This window comes from Stenella coeruleoalba (assembly GCF_951394435.1).
Source record: "Stenella coeruleoalba genome assembly, chromosome: X".
In the NCBI taxonomy this organism is placed as follows: Eukaryota; Metazoa; Chordata; class Mammalia; order Artiodactyla; family Delphinidae; genus Stenella; species Stenella coeruleoalba.
Genome location: NC_137152.1, coordinates 28,411,458 through 28,432,673, shown reverse-complemented (window position 1 = coordinate 28,432,673; position 21,216 = coordinate 28,411,458). Strand labels below are relative to the sequence as shown.

The following is a 21,216-nucleotide window of genomic DNA, read 5'->3' as shown; positions in this document are numbered from 1 at the left end:
TGATTTCTCTTCCGCAGAGGAGCATCCTCTCTGTGATGTAGGCCCTACCTGCTAGCCACGCCTATGCCCTGCCCTTCCTCTTACTAAGCTGGAATAACGTTTAAGAGATTTTGACGTGAATATTTTATCAGGAAATATTCATTCTTGGTCAGTGATCACTGGGCTGTCTAAGAAAGGTGATGTCATATGGGACTGTGGACCTTCAAATCGGATACTCTCCCTTCTTGAGGGGCTGTTCAGAGAGTAACAGTAGGGCTTCCCTGGTGGTGCAGTGGTTGGGAGTCCGCCTGCCGATGCAGGGGACGTGGGTTCGTGCCCCGATCCGGGAGGATCCCACATGCCGCGGAGCGGCTGGGCCCGTGAGCCATGGCCGCTGAGCCTGCGCGTCCGGGGCCTGTGCTCTGCAACGGGAGAGGCCGCAACAGTGAGAGGCCCGCGTACCACAAAAAAAAAAAAAAGAAAAGAAACTAACAGTAATCAAAACAAAATAACCAAGCAGCTCTCTGCAGACATGTTTCCAGGCCTACCTTCCCAACTTCAAAATGATTTAATAATGAGTTGCTGTTGAGACTGGAGCTTCTCCGACATTTTAGAATGTGATGGTTAAAAAGGACTGTCATTTATGAGGGACTTGCTAGCAACCTCAGTTTCTGCACTGCACATGAGAATAACCTGATCTGAAGAGACATATTTGGAGCAAGCTTGAATTTATGTGGCCTTGCAGTTGAGTCAAAGCTATTTAACCTGCAAGGAACAGAAACATACTTAAATTAGCAGCAGGCGAACTCACAGACATGGCAATGAGCCTCATGGGAGCTGGAACTAGAGAGGGGTTCTGTCGTCAAGGCCTTTCTGGAAACAGTCACTATAGGAGTTTCTGGCCCTTCCCTGGAAGCTGCACAATTTCCGTGATTTGGCTGCACTCCGCATGTCTGCTTCTTCCTGTTTTCTCATCAACTTGCTCATTCTTCTAATTTCCTGAAGAAAGTCTGGTAGGATCGGGGTGGTGTCTTAGTTTGAGTTCTACCCAAAGAATATGCTAAGAAAAGTGTTGGATGCAAGTAGTCTACTTTTGGAGTGAAAACAGGAGGCAGAGAGAGGGAAGAGCGGTGGAAAGGGAGGAAATTCAATAAAAGAGGAGTTAATAAGTGAGTTATTGCTATGGAGCTCAGTTCTCCGAGGGACCCTCTGAGAGACGGAGGATCATGCTGCAGAATCGTCCCTCCAAGAGAGTGAGGAAACTGGGGATGTCCTCAGTTCCGTCTGTTACCCTGCTAAATATTCATCACCTTTTAAGACCATGCCTTTGATGAGGTTTTTTTTTTAATGAATTCATTACAAAAGAGTAGAAGAAATGCCCCATATGGCCTCCAGGAAATCATTCAAGTATTCCAAATTACAGGTAAGAATTGTTTTTTCTATTCATGCTGGAGTCGAGGGAATAAATAAATGCGCTCTTTGTTTCCCTCTTGAGCCAAAAACCAGTTGAGACATAAGACACAAGAATCAAACAGATAAGCGGGAAAAATATCAGCTTTGTCACTCTAAGATTGACTTGTACAATGAAACGGAACATATGGCCATAATGAGTCCCCCAGAGCCTCCCTTCCTGACAGCATGTCTGAGAATGCAGCCTCCCACTTGCAGGGGGAAATCATTCCTGGGGAACTTACCACAGGGAGTTTGTGAGAGAGGGTGAATCTTTGGGGTGGCGGAGGAGAGAGAGAGAGAGAGACAGACAGACAGACAGACGGACAGAGAAGGGGTAAAGCTACAGAGCCACACTGTGTTTGTTGGGTCTCCTGAGAGGGCGACTCTGAGACACAGGAGTGCAAACATTTTATTGAGAGGTAAAGCTTTGAAAGATAAAAGAAGGAGAAAGCACAATTGGGCAGGAGAGCCTGGGATCTCAATGCACATTTGACAGGACGTCTGCCAACCCATTGGGGAGCTCCACAGCAAGCACTGTCTATTAAAGGGGTACCACCTTGGGCTGAAATGCCAGGCCTTGGCACTCCTGCTACGTTCAGTCATTGGTTGGGGCTGCCCAAGAAGAACATGGCTTTCAAAATCTGGAGGCTGTCAACTAACTTCACTCGTTGCAACTCACTGTCAAGTTCTTTCTTGAAGGGGGATCTGAGTGGCATCCCTCCAGGGCTGCCACACAGACCTACTGTGTTCCTTTTCCTACTGTCTCTGATTAGAAAAGTTACTCTTTCATCCCTGAAGAGGAATGGACAAGGGAGCAGAGAGAAGCTAGCTATGTTGCTCCCATGTGTTTCTTTCTCAAGGGATGAAGTGGAAACACAGAAAGAAATACCGGTTAAGGAAAGGTCCTTTACACAAACGTGAGACATAAGAAATAATTCCCTCTGCTTCTTGCAACCAATACCATGTCATCCCACTTGCCTTCTCAAAAGGTCCTGTTAACTGGAGACCTTTTTATGTTGCCGAGCTAGAGATCTGGAGGGGACTCTGCGTAGCAAGAGGAAAGAGAAAATAAGTAGGGGTGAGGATGACAAGAATGGAGCCAATGACGCTGGGCACTGTATGGAGGAAGGACAGAGAGAAAATCATTGTATCAAAGAAGGCTAAGAAGGGATTTGGGAGAAGATAAATGTCAGAGATATTAAAGTGGATTACTTTGGGTAGCATGATATCAATTCCTTCTTGATCTCCACTGTGGAATCTTAAGAAAGGCTACATTGCCCTCAGCTGCCCTTGTGCGAGTGGATTCTTCACAGGATCCTCGATGAGGTATTGACATGTATGCCTGGAGGAATAGACCACGCAACAGAACTGAGTAGCTGAGACACAGTCTACCTTAGGTCTGCGTGATGCCCAAACCTATGCTCTCAACTGCTCAGCTTATACTGCTGTTGGTTGGCTTCCAAGGAGGGTGGCAGTGGTTCACAAAGTCAGCGGAACAGCTTAAACATTCTTTTGCCCTGAATATGCCAGAATTGTGGAGTTCCTTCTCTAATGGGCTTGTGTTCCAAAACCCGGGGTGTGGACCCAGAGAGTAGAGACACACTCTTCGTTTTCCATAGTTGCTCCAGAGTAACTCTGCCTGGTTAGTCAACCCCCAAGGATTGACGTGACTTGCCAAAGAAGATAGCCGTGATCCTTCCTATCGTTGCATTCAGCCGTTACCGTGGAGTTTCTCCTGGGTCCCCCCTGGAACAGGTTACAGGTGATCAGAAGCAGTCCCTCTGGGCGGAACTACAAGGCCAAACAGCCAAAGCAAAGGAAAGAAGATGCAGTCTCTGGTGAAGAGCAACGGAGAGAAGCTAAAAGCACAGATCCTGGATATAGAAAGTGAATACCCTCCAATCCTCCCATCACCGCCATTATTGTTATGACTAATAACAGATCAGTTGGAGGAGTCAGAAAAGGTCTGTTTCTCTCTCTTCCTTTTCCCCTAGGCTGCAGTGAGTATTGCTCGCCCTGCTTCTGTCCAAACCCCGCTGCGTCTGATTCTCTCCGGTCCTCATCCCCTGGCCTCGTTGCCCACTTTTCTTCTTCCGCCGCTAGTCCACTTTCTCCTCTTCCATAGGCCAGCCTTTGGTCTCCTCTTACAATAAACATGGCAGCACAGAGCACGTAGTGTACTGAACTGCCACAGACAGAGGCCAAACGAGAACGGGACACGTATTGACCTCACCTCTGGTGAGCAAGCCCCATGTTTCCTTTTTATTTTATATATATCCATATATATATTTTAAAATTGCAGTATAGTTGATTTACAGTGTTGTGTTAATTTCTGCTGTATAGCCAAGTGATTCAGCTATACATTTTATATATATATATATATATATATACACACACACACACACATATATATACACATATATATTCTTTTTCTTTACATTCTTTTCCATTATGGTTTATTATAGGATATTGAATATAGTTCTCTGTGCTATGCAGTAGGACCTCGTTGTTTATCCATCCTATATATAAAAGCTTACATCTGCTAATCCCAGCCTCCCACTCCATCCCTTCCCCACCCCCTCCCCCTTGGCAACCACGAGTCTGTTTTCTACATCCGAGATTCTGTTTCTGTTTCATACATAGGTTCCTTTGTGTCCTACTTTAGATTCCACATATAAGTGATATCATATGGTATTTGTCTTTCTCTTCCTGACTTACTTCACTTAGTATGATAATCTCTAGTTGCATCCATGACGCTGCAAATGGCATTATTTCATTCTTTTTTATGGCTGAGTAGTATTCTATTGTATATATGGACCACCTCTTCTTTATCCATTCGTCTGCCGATGGAAATTTAGGTTGTTTCCATGTCTTGGCTATTGTAAATAGTGTTGCTATGAACATAGGGGTGCATGTATCTTTTTTCATTATAGTTTTGATTATATATGCCCAGGAGTGGGATTGCTGGATCACGTGGTAATTCTATTTTTGGTTTTCTGAGGAACCTCCATACTGTTCTCCATAGTGGCTGCACCAACTTACATTCCCACCAACAGTGTAGGAGGGTTCCCTTTTCTCCACACCCTCTTCAGCATTTGTTATTTGTAGACTTTTTAATGATGGCCATTCTGACTGGTGTGAGGTGGTACCTCCCTGTAGTTTTGATTTGCATTTCTCTTACAATTAGTGATGTTGAGCATCTTTTCATGAGGCTCTCGGCCATCTGTATGTCTTCTTTGGAGAAATGTCTACTTAGGTCTTCTGCCCATTTTTGGATTGGGTTGTTTGTTTTGTTGTTGTTGAGCTGTATGAAGCTCCATGTTTCCTTAATTCTCAAAAAGGAAACCATTGAACAAAATATAAGCCAACAAAAGTAAGCTATCATCATGACAATTCTAACATGTTCCATGTTAGGATTCCATGAAGTATGGTTGCCTCATGAGGCGTACTTCAGAAAAGAGGTTAGCTGTTTAAAATATGTATTAGTACGCATCCAACACCATGGAGAGGAAGGTTGGTTGGTTTCTACAGGACCAGTTCCACTTATTCAGAAAAATTCCTATAGTAGAAAATTTACTCATTAATTCATATTACCTTATTGTGACTATCACTTGGGAGAAACAAGGAGTAGCAGATGCTGTTGATGCCCCACTCATATCGCCTTGACATCTCCCATGTCCATCCATGTTGCCCAACTTCCAGCTGCCAGCACCTGCCACTCTTTGCCTGAATCCTCTGTCTGGACACTGGAGCCCTGTCTGCCCTCTGCCCTCCCAGAAGCAACCCTCACCCAATGGCCGATGGAGTTACTGGATAAATATCCCCACTCCCTTGCCTCAGGAGTAGAATAAATCTGAGGCCTGTTCTATCAGGAAGTTGCCCTTAGTGATCCTTGTCATCGATGCAGATTTTACTGGCTTCCTTCCCTTCCCTGCTTTTTACACTTCTACTTGTTACTGGTATTTCCAGGGATTTTCTGCCAAGTAAATACTTGGCATTTAAACCGTTTTCTCAGCGTCACTTCTGGAAGAACAAAAACCAAGAAAATTTGCCTGACCCACTGCTTACTAAGCAGCCTTTTGATGTGTAGTAGAGTTACATTAATGGCTAATTCCTGGTAGGACGTTCTTGGGAGGTAATCTGTCCTGGTCATATGTGAGTCTTATCTGGCTGATGAGTGACTCTTGGAAATACTGTTGGTGTAAGTCAATCTTCTAGAACAGGGATTGGCAAACTACAACCTGTGTGTCAAATCTGACCAGCCAGCTAGTTTTATAAGTAAAGTTTTATTGGGACTGCAGCGACACCCATTCATTTACATATTCTTTGTGGCTTTCACACTACAGTAACAGAGTTGGATAGCTGTGACTAAGACCATAGGTCTGTAAATTCTGAAATATTTACGCCTTAGAGAAAAAGCCTGCTGATCCCTCATGTAGAACTGTTCACATTTGGGTTCACTGAGAAAAAGCAAGCCATGTATTTGTAAAGACGAGGGTCAGAACTTGGACCAGTGGCTTCTCACCAAATGGCAGCAGCTCAGCCTGAAATCCAGACTGATCACCACCCTCTCAGTTTGTCCCAGTGTTTGGTTATAGCATGTCCAGAATCATGTCTTGAGAATTCTAGAGTAAAAATGAGCAGGAGGGCATGGGCTAGAAAGGAGTATTGAGAAAGTGTCTTTGATTTGATTTTACTTTTTAGTTTTGTACAAAGATAAAACCATTTTTATGTTATGTATTTTTTCACATCTTTATTGGAGTATAATTGCTTTACAACGTTGTGTTAGTTTCTGCTGTACAACAGGGTGAATCAGCTATATGTATACATGTATCCCCATATCCCCTCCTTCTTGAGCCTCCCTCCCACCCTCCCTATCCCACCCCTCTAGGTGGTCAGAAAGCACCGAGCTGATCTCCCTGTGCTATGCAGCAGCTTCCCACTAGCCATCCATTTTACATTTGGTAGTGTATATATGTCCATGCTATTCTCTCACTTCGTCCCAGCTTCCCCTTCCTCTGCTGTGTCCTCAAGTCCATTCTCTACGGCTGCATCTTTATTCCTGCCCTGCCACTACGTTCATCAGTACTGTTGTTTTAGATTCCATATATATGCTTTAGCGTATGGTATTTGTTTTTCTCTTTTTGACTTACTTCACTCTGTATGACAGACTCTAGATCCGTCCACCTCACTACAAATTAACTCAATTTCGTTTCTTTTTATGGCTGAGTAATATTCCATTGTATACATGTGCCACATCTTCTTTATCCATTCATCTGTCGATGGACATTTAGGTTGCTTCCATGTCCTGGCCATTGTAAATAGTGCTGCAGTGAACATTGTGGTCCATATCTCTTTTTGAATTATGGTTTTCTCAGGGTATATGCCCAGTAGTGGCATTGATGGGTCATACGGTAGTTCTATTTTTAGTTTTTTAAGGAACCTCCATACTGTTCTCCATAGTGGCTGTATCAATTTTCATTCCCACCAACAGTGCAGGAGGGTTCCCCTTTCCCCACACCCTCTCCAGCATTTATTGTTTCGTAGATTTTTTGGTGATGGCCATTCTGACGGGTGTGAGGTGATACCTCATTGTGGTTTTGATTTGCATTTCTCTAATGATTAGTGATGTTGAGCATCTTTTCATGTGTTTGCTGACAATCTCTATGCCTTCTTTGGAGAAATGTCTGTTTAGGTTTTCCACCCATTTTTGGATTGGGTTGTTTGTGTTTTTGATATTGAGCTGCTTGTGTATTTTGGAGATTAATCTTTTGTCAGTTGCTTCATTTGCAAATATAGAAAGTGTCTTTTCAAATGTGGTTCATCCGCACACTTGAAAATTTCTCTCCAAAAAACGTTCTTTCTTGATTGACATGGTGCTTGCTTATCATCCCATTGTGCTATACCCTCTTGGATCTTAGAGGCTCAGCATTAATTATTAACCAATTTGAAACTGGTTAATGGAGGTCCTCTGTATGTGATCCTACGCTGTGGATGCCCTGATTCTAGCTAGCTTGAGCTCCTTCTGCATAGAGACACTTTCTGTTCTTTCTTGTCAACCGTCTAACCCCCAACAATTGATCAAACAGTATTCTATATATAATAAATGCTCAGTAAACTTTGTCTCATGTCCATCACACACAGACTCCTACCCTTGAGCCAACATGGTAATAAAACTGGAATCATATGCCAAATATGAAGTAATTGTGCATAACGGGTGAGCGATAAGGAATATAGGTTGGAAATATGCGAACACAGTGGGTGAAATCCTTCGTCCTGGCCATCCAGGCTTATGTTCAGACATTCGAATGGAACAAATTGCTAAGTCACAAAATTTTAATCCTGAGCCCTTCCTGAGTAGGTAATAATGAAACTAGAAAAGAAAGAATAAATCTGACCCCTTTGGGAAATTAACCAGATTGCATAAACTTTATGTCTTGTTATGAGATCCTTTTGGCCAGAGACTAATTACTAAAAACTTGTTTTTGCTCTATCATCCACAATCTAGTAGGGGGATAAAATAGGTACGCCAATCACGACCTTTAGAAAGACATTTAGAAACGACATTGGAAAGAATAGCCTAGCACTACATTTATTGTCTCGTCTGTCTCACTTCTATGCATTTTTTAAACCACTGTGATCTGGCCTTTATTTTCAGTTAGGTTCAGCTTACCATTTTTTTTAAAGTTCCTATTACATGTATACTAGTGCTTAAGGAGAGGGGAAAAGACCCCACATATTCCCTGCCGTCAAGGATTCTATAGCCTATTAAGGAATGTGTATAATGTGCATGTGTATAAAAAAATTGTCATACAGAGTGGTAAGTGTGATTGAAAGAAATGAAGTAGGAGTTGTATTGCCTGTGTTTAAGGGTGGATTTTAGGTTGAGTTTTCTGGAAACAGAGCCCGAGACAGGGGTTTATTGAAGGAGTATACTCAGGGGAAAACTGTACACAAGTAAGGGAAGCCGAATAGGGCAGGAGAAGGAATCAAGCAAGGATGTGATCTTAGGCAAAATCTAACCTTGGCTTGACACAAGACAGATTCTGGAGCACAAATCTCACTGCAGAGACAGGGCCAAGTGTTCAGGTTCTTTTGCCTCTATCATTGGCCGTCCCAGTTAGCCAGGGGCACTCCTGAGAACATCACAGACGTAAGCTGTCAGCTGCAGCACGCACAAGCAGCTGGGGGTTTGGCTGTCCTGGCTGGTCAAATTGATCTGGGCAGAGCACCAATAGCGTCTACAAAAGGAGGGTTAGAAAAAACTAGATGATATGTTTATCCCTTTGGACAGCTCAACATCTGAGCACCCTTCCTGTTTGGTGAAAAATGTCAAGGCTGGAAACACTACCATTTACCATTGCAACAAAAAGAATAAACCTAGGAATGAACCTACCTAGAGGAGGTAAAAGACCTGTACTCAGCAAACTATAAGACACTGATGAAAGAAATCAAAGATGACACAAACAGATGGAGAGATATACCATGTTCTTGGATCGGAAGAATCAATATTGTGAAAATGACTATATTACCCAAAGCAATCTACAGATTCAGTGCCATCCCTATCCAATTACCAGTGGCATTTTTTTACAGAACTAGACCAAATAATCTTAAAATCTGTATGGAGACACAAAAGACCCCGAAGAGCCAAAGCAGTCTTCAGGGAAAAAAACGGAGCTGCAGGAATCAGACTCCCTGACTTCAGACTATACTACAAAGCTACAGTAATCAAGACAATATGGTACTGGCACAGAAACAGAAATATAGACCAGTGGAACAGGATAGAAAGCCCAGAGATAAACCCATGCACCTATGGTCAACTAATCTGTGACAAAGAAGGCAAGAATATAAAATGGAGGAAAGACAGCCTCTTCAATAAGTGGTGCTGGGAAAACTGGACAGCTACATGTAAAAGAATGAAATCAGAACACTCCCTAACACCATACACAAAAATAAAGTCCAAATGGATTAAAGACCTAGATGTAAGGCCAGACACTCTAAAACTCCTAGAGGAAAACATAGGCAGAACCGTCTATGATATAAATCACAGCAGGATCCTTTTTGACCCACCTCCTAGAGAAATGGAAATAAAAACAAAACTAAACAAATGGGACCTAATGAAACTTCAAAGCTTTTGCACAGCAAAGGAAACCATAAACAAGACGAAAAGACAACCCTCATAATGGGAGAAAATATTTGCAAACGAAGCAACTGACAATGGGTTAATCTCTAAAGTATACAAGCAGCTCATGCAGCTCAATATCAAAAAAACAACCCAATCCAAAACTGGGCAGAAGACCTAACTAGACATTTCTCCAAGGAAGATATCCAGATTGGCAACAAACACATGAAAGGATGCTCAACATCACTAATCATTAGAGAAATGCAAATCAGAACTACAACGAGGTATCACCTCACACGGGTCAGAATGGCCATCATCAAAAGTCAACAATAATAAATGCTGGAGAGGGTGTGGAGAAAAGGGAACCCTCCTACTCTGTTGGTGGGAATGTAAATTGGTACAGCCACTATGGAGAACAGTATGGAGGTTCCTTAAAAAACTAAAAATAGAACTACCATATGACCAGCAATCCCACTACTGGGCATATACCCTGAGAAAACCATAATTCAGAAAGAATCACGGGCTTCCCTGGTGGCGCAGTGGTTGAGAGTCTGCCTGCCAATGCAGGGGACACGGGTTCGTGTCCCGGTCCAGAGGATCCCACATGCCGCAGATCGGCTGGGCCCGTGAGCCATGGCAGCTGGGGCTGTGCGTCCGGAGCCTGTGCTCCGCAACAGGAGAGGCCACAACAGTGAGAGGCCTGTGTACCGCAAAAAAAAAAAAGAAAAAAAAGAGTCATGTACCACAATATTCATTGCAGCTCTATTTACAATAGCCAGGACATGGAAGCAACCTAAATGTCCATCGACAGATGAATGGATAAAGAAGATGTGGCACATATATACAATGGAATATTACTCAGCCATAAAAAGAAACGAAATTGAGTTATTTGTAGTGAGGTGGTTGGACCTAGAGTCTGTCATACAGAGTGAACTAAGTCAGAAAGAGAAAAACAAATACTGTATGCTAACACATATATATGGAATCTTAAAAAGAAAAATGGTTCTGAAGAACCTAGGGGCAGGACAGCAATAAAGACGCAGATGTAGAGAATGGACTTGAGGACACGGGGAGGGGGAAGGGCAAGCTGGGACGAAGTGAGAGAGTGGCATGGACATATATACACTACCAAATGTAAAATAGGTAGCTAGTGGGAAGCAGCCACATAGCACAGAGAGATCACCTTCGTGCTTTGTGTCCACCTTGGGGGGTGGGATAGAGAAGGTGGGAGTGAAGGAGACGCAAGAGGGAAGAGATATGGGGATATATGTATACGTATAACTGATTCACTTTGTTATAAAGCAGACACTAACACACCACTGTAAAGCAATTATACTCCAATAAAGATGTTAAAAAAGAAAAAAAGAGGGAGGGGATATGGGGATATATGTATACGTATAGCTGGTTCACTTTGTTATGCAGCGGCAATTAACACAACAATGTAAAGCAATTATAGTCCAATACAGATGTTAAAAAAAAGAAAAAAGAAAACAAGGCTCTGCTCCATATGATGCTTCCCATTTTCTGAGCAAAGTTCTAGGGCTTCCCCATCGGCTACCAGACATCCTTCTAAAATGCCTTTTCTGTTTTGATGAGCCAGGGTCCCATTTTGTAGTTTGCCACCAAGAACCCTGACAAGTACAGAGATTATGGAAATTGTTAGATCATAGATGATTAGAGCCTGCAAAAGATGGGGGTGTCAGGTAAGAGAAGAGCTAATGGAGAGGAAAGAGATGTTCAGACTGAGTAAGACCAGAAGTCTAGGGTCGACTCTGAAATGTTTTACTTGTGACACTCCCAGAAGGTGTGTCAAATCTAGGGGGAGTTTAGTGAAGGGGCAGTGAGTTCATCTGGGGACTTGGGGAATCTGAGTTTTCTGGCGACATCCAGAAGGAGATGTTTCACAGATGGCTGTGCAAGTGTTATAATCAAGGGAAGCGTCTGGGAGTGGGGGCAGAGAGAGAGAGAGAGAGAGAGAGAGAGAGAGAGAGAAAGAGAGAAAGATTGGCCCATGGATGTGGCTGAATTGGAGGGGAAATATGTATTGAACAAGGGTTGAAGAGGCCAACAGCAGAATGCAGGAGGATGGTTCGCTTTATATAGTTCTCTATAGATAAACCTTAGGTAAACCACGAAAGGACAAGGAAGGTAAGAAAAGAAGGACACTGTTAAGAACTGCGGAATGATCAAGCAGAGCAAGTGCTGAAAAGGACTTTTGTGATGTGAATTAGTAAGCCAGTGATTACTTTTGAGAGAGGAGTTTTGGGAGAGTTCCTTAAAGGGGAAAACTCTCTCCCTCCTCCTGTGTCACGTAAATCCACTGCCTCTCCCCTGTCTCCTCTGGGTCTTCTCTCATTAACTGTATCCCAGTCCACTCCTGAATTTGTAACCTTTCCCACTCTGTTGGCTCCTCTGCAGTAAATGAACATAGCTAAAATACCCTTTCCACTCTTCTCCACTCGTAGAACTCCAGTTCCTCTCTGAAGACTCCGTGTTACCTCCACAGCGGATGTTGCCTTCGACCCAGGTAAGATCCAGACTCTACCCTTTCCTCTCCTGCACTCACACGGCACCTTGTAAGCCTCCTCTTTTAGCTCTTACTCAGATAGATGGGTGGTATCTCTCTGGGTGTGCATCTTTTCCACCACGCTTGTGAGCAGGAACTGTGCCCTAGTCATATTATATTCCTAGTGCCAAGCATAGCGCAGAAAACTTCCAAGAATCCAGGATAATTTGTTGAAAGAATTTGGCTAAAAATTCTTGGCTATTTTAATTGGGCCATTTGGCTAAAAATGTCAAAAGCTGCATGAATGCTCCCTCCTAGAATGTTTTCTTTTAGGTTTGTTTCTTGAATTACGGTTCTAAAACATATTTTAAGGTGGAACTTTTACTTCTCCATCAACTTTATAGAAGAATTAAACTTTGGGGAGAAAAAACAATCATGCCCAGGGAATTAGCGCACAGAAAAAAAAAAAGGAGAATAAATCTCCTCGTTGCATGTGGTATAGTTAATATCAGATATAACATGTTGTAAACCAAAAGTAATGTTACCAAAAAATAAACGTTAAAATACAGATGAAAGGGAAGGAGTCTATTCCTCCTCAGGCAAGGCAGTCGCTTTGCATATTAATGAACCTTAAATGCCTCACAGTAAGAAAAATGATTGGAATGGATTGCAGTAACTTAAAAATGAGTACACTTTAAACAGCTTCTGTGACGAATATGTGATTATGGAGAATCAAAATGGCTAGTCCCACTCTGATGCTCCCAGAAGAGAGATGACTGCTGGCCCTTAATTAACAAAGCCACATGTGGAGCCCAGGAAACTGAAGACACAAAGAAAGTTGACAGGTTGACGTGCTGAAATTCGCAAAGATGTCAGTCTGGAAGGTGACAACTACAATTCTGGGGAGTGTGAGGGTTAGGGATGTGTATAAAATAGTATAAACATCCAAGCCATTCTAGAATATTCATTGAAAGCAACCCAAAAATGGAAGGAAACGGGAAAAGACAAAGAGCTGCATAAAGACAGGTGAAAAGTTTAAAATATTTGATGGCTTGAGATGACTTCAGGGCTTGCGGCAAATTACTGTAAAACATGGCTTGGCAAAGATTTCCTGTAACGTGTTAGGCTTTGCAGGCCACACGGTCTTTGTTGCAATGGCTGACTCTGCAGTTGTAGTGCTAGTGCGTATGTAGCCACAGACAATGGGTAATTGATTGGGTGCGGCAGTGTTCCAGTAAAACTTTGTTTATCAAAACCCTTTGGGGCCAGATGTGGCTTGCAGTCTGTAGTTTGCCAAGCCGTACTCTAAAAACACCAGTTTGTGACAAAACAGCACATTGCGCAAAAGCCGGTATGTAAATATGTGTGTGTGATCGATACTTGCTGGTTCAATCATTGTTGTTCGGGTTTTTATTGTGCTTGGTATGTTTTTGTTGTGCTTGGTCCCGTACTTACATGAGGGTATGGCTGAGTGAGTTGGTTAAATCGAGGCATCAGTGTTATTTTCCAGCGTCCCAGGCGATTCCAAGGTGCAGCCACGTGTAACAAATAGGATGCTGAAGAATGCTGCGCAAAATTCAATGTGCATATTATTCGTCACCTGGGGTCTTGTTAAAATGCAGATTCTGATTCGGGAGGTCTGCGGTAGAGCTTGGGATTGTGCATTTCTAACAAGCTGTCAGATGACACTGACCTGCCGGTCCAGGGACCACATTTTGAGTAGCAAGGTGTGCTTGCACTGGCTTTCAATACCTGGGATGTCGTGGTCCTGCCCCTGAGACTGATGTAATTGGTCCTGGAGGTGGCCTGGGCATTGAGAGCTCTAAAAACTCCCAGGTGGCTCTAAGGTGCAGCAAAGCTTGAGAACGTCTTTGCTAAATCAAGTGCGTGGTGACATACATTTTCGTTATTATGTTATCAGTAGCCCTGTTGCCCGTTCTCCCCTTCCAATCCACCCATTCCTCTCCTTTTCAGGTCCCAACATCCAGAAGATGGGTGGGATCAGGATTAGCTTTTCATCCTTTCAGTCTTTCCCACCTCTGAGGAGTGGACTGTAGTTCAGGATGGAAAGAGGAGGGAGGCTCAGGCAACCTGGGTCGGGGAAGAATAAGCAAAACAATTGTTCTAGGGGCCGACTTAAAGGGGAGGCTGATTGAGACAAATGGGGAATTACCACAGAGGGTTGTCACAGCAAAACTCACCTCCAGGCTTGGGCCTGAGTTTGGGGCACTGAAAACAGCAATCTGCCCTCCCTCAAGCCTGGCAGCAACTGGCAGCCAAGCAGCTAGGAAGGATTTCTCCTTCTTGAGATGCAGAGTGACACAGTTGGTCGAGATGCAAGAGAGCCCCCTAGTGGCAAAGTATAAATGTGAAATCCTTTCATCAACAAATCATAAACACCACAAATGAACTTAGAAGTAAGTGAATGAAAATGATGGTAATGATGATAAATGGTGGCTTACAAATATATGTACTATATGTGCCAGGCACTGTTGTAAGTATTTAGAAAATATTAACTCATTTAATCTCAGCAACCCAATGGGGTTGATGCTTTTTAAAAATTTTAGTTGATTTACAATATGTTTCTGGTGTACAGCAGAGTGATTCAGTTATACATATATATTCGTTTTTCTTATTGTTTGTTACAAGATATGGAATATAGTTCCCTGTGCTATACAGGAGGACGTTGTTGTTTATCTGTATTGTATAGAGTAGCTTGAATCTGCTAATCCCAAACTCCTAATTTATACTGCCTCCCCCCTTCACCTTTGGTAACCATAAGTTTGTTTTCTATGTCTGTGAGTCTGTTTTTGTTTTGTAAATAAGTTCATTTGTATCATACTTTAGGTTCCATATATAAGTGATATCATATGACATTTGTCTTTCTCTGTCTGACTTAACTTCACTTAGTATGATAATCTCTAGGTCCATCCGTGTTGCTGCAAATGGCATTATTTCATTCTTTTTTATGGCTGAGTAATAGTCCGTAGTATATATATATACACCACATCTTCTTGATCCACTCATCTGTCGATGGCCACTTAGGTTGCTTCCATGTCTTGGCTGTTGTAAATAGTGCTGCTATGAACACTGAGGTGCATGTCTCTTTATGAGTTATAGTTTTGTACAGATATATGGCCAGGAGTGGGATTGCTGGATCATGCTGTAGCTCTATTTTTCGTTGTTTAAGAAACCTCCAGACTGTTCTCCACAGTGGCTGCATCAATGTACATTCCCACCAACAGTGTAGGAGTGTTCCCTTTTCTCCACACCCTCTTCAGCCTTTGTTCTTTGTAGATTGTCTGATGATGCCCATTCTAACTGGTGGGAGGTGAGACCTCATTGTCCTTTTGATTTGCATTTCTCTAAGAATTAGTGATGTTGAGCATCTTTTCATGTGCTTCTTGGCCATCTGTATGTCTTCTTTGGAGAAATGTCTTCTGCCCATTTTTTGATAGGGTTGTTTGTTGTTTTTGTTACTGACTTGTATGAGCTGTTTGTATATTTTGAATATTCAGCCCTTGTCAGTGGCATCATTCGCAAATATTTTCTCCAATGGGGTTGACACTTTTATTATCCCTGTTTTACATCTGAGGAAACTGAGGCGCAGAGAAGTGAAATAACATGCCCAAGTTCCCCCAATTTCGTAAGTGGCTAAACTGGGATTTGAATCGAATCACCCTGTGGTGAAGGATCCAAGACACCGAACTGCTTCTCCAAAACAGGAGAGTAAGAAGGATCTTCAGTCAATTTATAGCTGTAAACACTGATGAACAGCTGCTCAGCCTGTGCTTCCTCATATCTAGAGGAGAACAGTTTATATACATATATATGTATACATATATATATATGTATGTATGTATGTATGTATTGAGACTGTAACAGAGAGAGAGCAGGGACCTCAAAGCAGACAGAGAAAGAGTGAAAAAAACAAGTTTGACTAAAAAGAGTAAAGGGGGAAATACCATTCAACACCATTTTCTGGAAACTAAACTCAAAGGACCATAATCCTCATTTTTAAGAAAGTATTGAAGCAGAGTTATAGGGAAATGTAGAAAGAAATTACTCCTTAGCTACACTTGTTCATATTTCAGTAAATGTTAACAGGAATCTAGTTAACTCTGAAATGACTCAAGCTACTCATGTGTCTTTGAATATAGGGTACGAAGTCTGAAAATTTCTAACTGTGACCCTTGTAAACTATACACGACACAGAAGAAATTATATGTTTTGAGTATTTTTTTCTGAGACCTAGACAACCTTAGGGTTTACATGGGAATAGATTTCATCTGCTCAAATAGAGAATGGACTGAGAGAGGGGAAGAGTTGTAAAAGGGGAACGGAAAAAAACCCAAAAGCCAAACATAGAAAAGCAGGTCTGTCGTTTCCTTGGGAAATCCTTTTACTGGGAAATAATTGTCTTTCTACCTATAGTCAAGAAGACAAGGTAATAGGCTAACACCTCTCCACATCTAGAAAGGAGAAACCAGAGACCACACTGAGATTAAGAACAGGCTGATTTTGAGATAAACTCTGAGCAGACACAGGTGGCCACAGTCTGGAATGAGGCAATGGTCCAAGCGGGACCAGCGGCTCTCTAGGTGTTCCAGTGTCTCATCCCATCCTCTGACTGCTGGCTGCTCTGGGTTTGGGGCCGCCTGTGCCATCATCTCTCTACTTCCTTTCTGGTGAGCTTATCTACTCCGTGACCTCAACCCGTCTATGTATATATAGGCTAATATGTCCCATATGTATTTTTCCAAACCTGACATCCCCCCCTGAGCTCCAGTTTCATTTTTCTGGCTACCTGCATGACAGTTCCACTTGGGTATCTAATAGGCACCTCAGATTTTACATGACATGCCTTCCCAGCTCCTCGAGTCCCCCTGCAAATACGCCCAGCTTAATAAATAGCACGACCAGCAGCCAGGGTGTTCAGATCCAAACTTGAGCCTAGATTATTTTTGTCCTTTCCCATTCCTCACCTCTGGTCCATAAAGCAGATCCTGTAGACTCATCCAGTTCATCTGCAATTTGTCTGCATCTCTTCATTTCCTCTACCAACACGAAGTTCAAGCCACCATTGTCTCTCTGGGCCTGCTACAATGATCTCTTAACTGGCCTTTCAGCTTCAACTCTCCTCATCCTCTACATTCTTCACAGCAGCCAGAGTCAGAGTAACGTGGCTTAACATTCAGAGAGCTTTATTCTACATGATATTCAATATCACAAAGTGACCTTCAGCCGGGACCTTATATTTTTCAGTCCTTCTGTTGAGTAATTTGGGGTTTGTGGTAACATGTTACCTTAATGGAAGAAAGAGTACAGTAAAAAGCCTACATTTGCATGTGTTGTAAGGGCAATATGCATGTCCAGCATGGTGACGAGGGAGTCACCCCTGTGTTTGTGTGCAGGCCAGCCTGAGGCTCAGTTACCATTATCACTGTTGCTCAGGGTGAGCTTGTCAAAGACGGACCCTGCCAAGCCGGCTTCTGGGGTCTCCATCTTGCTTCCCAGAATCAACAGACACTAACATTTACATATTTTAGTAAACTCGAAGTTTTCAGGTAAAGTTTTAAGGACGCTTTATTTTAATCCCTGTCCCACCCCATTCCCTTCATTCTTCCTCCAGAAGCCACACTACTGTGATTTTTATACCGCGTTTTTATACTCCTGCTATTCGCAGGCACCCGCATTCAGCAGCGCCTCACCTCACCACCCCCATATACCCACATTGTTTATAAGGGGAAGATGGATTTTGCACTCTCCAGGGCCCCATGGAATGCCTTTTCCCTCCCTCTGTGGAGATCCTGAGCGGCATGTGGGTGGGGCATGGGTGCGTGGAGAGCCTCCTGGATACCTGTTTTAAAAAGTGAGCGATTTGCACACAGGAACCAAGGAGAGACCTTTATTTCTTTAGGAACCAAATAAGTTTATTGGAAGAAGTGGCAAAGCTGGAAGAAAAAAACTTAAGTGAACTTCTTCTGCCAGGGCACTATTGCCGTGTGCATGGCAGGCACGGTGACCAGCGCTCTGGTCACCCCGTGGCTCTGGGGAAGTCCAGTCCACGCTCAGTTCTTGTCGCTGTCGCCCAGGGTGAGCTTGTCAAAGAGGGACCCTGCCAGGTCGACGTCCGGGGCCCCCATCATGCTCAGGCTGGTGACATGACCCTCCAGCTCCCTGATGAACGCCACCTGCTGGCTGAGGAAGTGAGTTGCCAGGAAGCGGTGCAGGTTGGGGTCCCTCTTGTCGATGGCCAGCTGGTGCAGGTGGAGCAGGCTGTGGTTCATGAACTTTTCCAGGAACAAGGTGCACTTCATGGCCTTGAGGCCGCTCTTCCACTCGACACTGACTGGGCTCCTGATGTCTTGGAAGTCGAGGCGGCCCCCGCGCTGGGTCTGCAGGCGAATCAGGCACCGGGCCCGCATGCTGTGCTCGCGGGAGCGGCGCAGGAAGAACCGGGTGAAGTGCTTCAAGGCCACGTCGTCGCGGTCGAGGTAAACGGCCGTGGCCAGGCACACTAAGGAGGCGTGGAACTCCAGGTTGAAATGGCTGTTGATGGCGGCCTCGCAGTCGGGGTGGTAGCTCTGGCGCACCTGCGAGGGCGGCGCGGGCAGCAAGGTGGGCGGCAAGTGCATCGTGGCGGGCGTGAAGGTGAAGCCGCGGGGCCTGCGGTAGCTGCCTCAGAGCGAAGAGGGCGGCCGCTCTGGGGTGGACCGGAAATGGTGTTCGTTTTGGGAGTCAGGCGGTGGGCTCCTGGTCCTGTTACCGGGAGAGGTCCCGTGGTGTTGGCGGGGCACAAACGCTGCACCCACGTTGCGTCACAGGCTGGGTGAGGCAGGGTGACTTTGACGTACGCACCTGGTATCTATTACGTTTTTAACGTTGCAAAAATATTTCGGTTTCCAAGGGCTTTCTCTTGTTCTCCAGTTGCGCCCTCTTATAGCACGCTGTTCTCATTTTATAAACCCATTGTCTTCCTTAAAATTCTGAGAATATGAATTTGTAAGTTTTGGTAATGTTCTCTTCCCTTTCCTGTATTATAGTTGTTTTCTTCTCCAGAAATAGTTCTGTTTGTTCATCATGATCTTCTCTTTCACTTTCCTCAAGTATCTGGCAACCATTTGTCCATTCGTATTTGGGAGTAAAGGAGTCATGTGATCAGCCAAGGTAACTGGCATGGATCTGATCTACAGTTGGGACGCCCATTTCACTAACAGTCTTCTCCTGCGAATGGAGGGGCTCAGTGTGTCAGTTAGGGAGTCTTTTCTATTTGGGGTATATGGTGTGGAGCTTGTAGGTAAGATAGGGACCATCCCAAGTGCCCAAAGCTTGGCATTTTCTGACATTAGAAGACTTCCGTGTATCTCTTCTGTAATAGATCGTGTCGTTCTCTTTTGTTTCTTCCTCTTCTGCTGAGCGGGTCTGCGGTTATCTCGAACCTGTTGTCATATGGGTTCCCTTCCTGAGCCTTTGAATGACACAAGGAGACTATCACCCCATCGCCTGCAGCACCACTGTGCACTGGATCTTGGTAAGAACAAAAAATAAAAATGTACTGTCTTAGGCCAGCAAAACTTGGGATATTTGTGACAGCAGTGAGCCTACCCTGACTAGTTACCCAAAGGAAGTTCTGGCTGACTACGGGTTATAAGCCATTGTAAGCTTGTAGCATTTCCTCTTGGTGGAAATGCAGATGCAAAAGTTAAACAGTCTAGATAGAGCCGAATCATCTTGCTCTTCTTTCTTTTGCTAAATTCATCAATAATATGTATCAGTCCTGCTCCCTTTTTCCCTCATGGAGAGTGGAATGAAAAATCCCTCAAAGACCCATGAAGCACAAGGAGTAAGTTTTTCCGTTTCCCTCAGTGCTGGGGAAGAAACCCAGGCTGGTCCTCAGGTGGCCGGCCTTAAGCCGACAACAGGAGGCGTAAGGGATGGGACTGGCTGACCCCTGAAGCAGTCAGCTGTGGTGAGGGAGATGTGGGTCACGTAGGAACGGGGGGCGCCCCCGGAACCACATAACCGGAGGATGTGTTTGTGTGGGGCAGCTCCCCCGAAGAGGAGGATACTGGTCCAGAGCTGGCAGCGGAGCTAGGGAGATGGTCCAGGGATTGTACCAGTTAGCCTTCCCGATTGGAGCGTGAGGGCTGTAGGCTGGAGGGAGTCCCAGACCTGTGTGTGTCCTTTCCACCACACAGCACGCCGGGCGCTGAGCACCTCATTCCCTGAGCAGTTCTTCGCCTTTGGAAAAGAGTAGAGAGAGAGAAAGGAGCAACAACAGTGGGCTCAGAAAGGCCTGGAACAAGGAGTTCGAGCCATCTGTGGGGGTGGAAAATGGCTTCAGCTCCCAAACGCAGCCTCGGGAGGCCCTGGGGCAGCGCTCTCCACGAAGGGCAGGGTTCGGGAGCCTGGCCGCAGTGAGCACCGGCTAACCAAGGGGACCAGGGCGCCATTCCCAGGGAAAGATTTGATGAGTCCTCACCAGACCCGGTGATTCCCTGCCTTCTCACTAATCCTCGCGATTCTGTGAGGGAGGATTGTTTTTATCATCTCCCACACGAGGAAACTGAAGTCTGCGATATAAACTTCTTGAGCAAGATGATGTGGAACCTGGAGTTAAAGTCAGATCTGACTCTCAGCTACACCCCTGGTGACCTCAGTCAATAAAATGGGGTATACACAGGACACTGTCGTGTGGTTTCTTGAGGCCTCTCCCAGGTTTCCATAATGAGAGAACAAAGAGGTGCAGACAAACAGCTGTTCTGCTTCTGTAGCAGCTCAGTTACGCGCCTGCCCCCCTTCTCGGCACAGTCCTAACCTTCAGCAAGGCCAGGTTTCCCGTACGCGGCCATACAGGACAGTCTCTTCTTGCTCAGCTTCTACTAGGAAAGAAGTTTAAGTAAATTTTTGAAAATTTGTGGAGGACCACAGTTTGAGATGGAACAGAACTTTTCCTCAGCAGGCCGCCAAGCCCCTGACCATGGCCGGGACGAGGGCGTTGAAGTTGGGCATCACTCCTGTCATGTGCCTCCTGGCCAACGCCTCCAGCGGGGTTGTTCTTGATTTACATTCTGCTGGTCTAATTGATAGGTGACATCTCCTCTGAAGTTTGTGATCTCTCATCCTCTTTCAATGGGGGTAATCAATATTTCAT

General features: G+C 44.4%; 1 protein-coding gene across 1 annotated transcript; it reads right to left on the bottom strand.

The window, feature by feature from the left end:
• Positions 1-18,130: 18,130 nt before the first annotated feature.
• LOC307180227 (ferritin heavy chain-like) lies at positions 18,131-18,697 on the bottom strand (the record flags this gene model as incomplete). Its single annotated transcript, XM_079910338.1, has 1 exon — positions 18,131-18,697. The coding sequence occupies one exon, from the start codon at positions 18,695-18,697 to the stop codon at positions 18,131-18,133; it is 567 nt and encodes a 188-aa protein (XP_079766464.1).
• Positions 18,698-21,216: the final 2,519 nt, after the last annotated feature.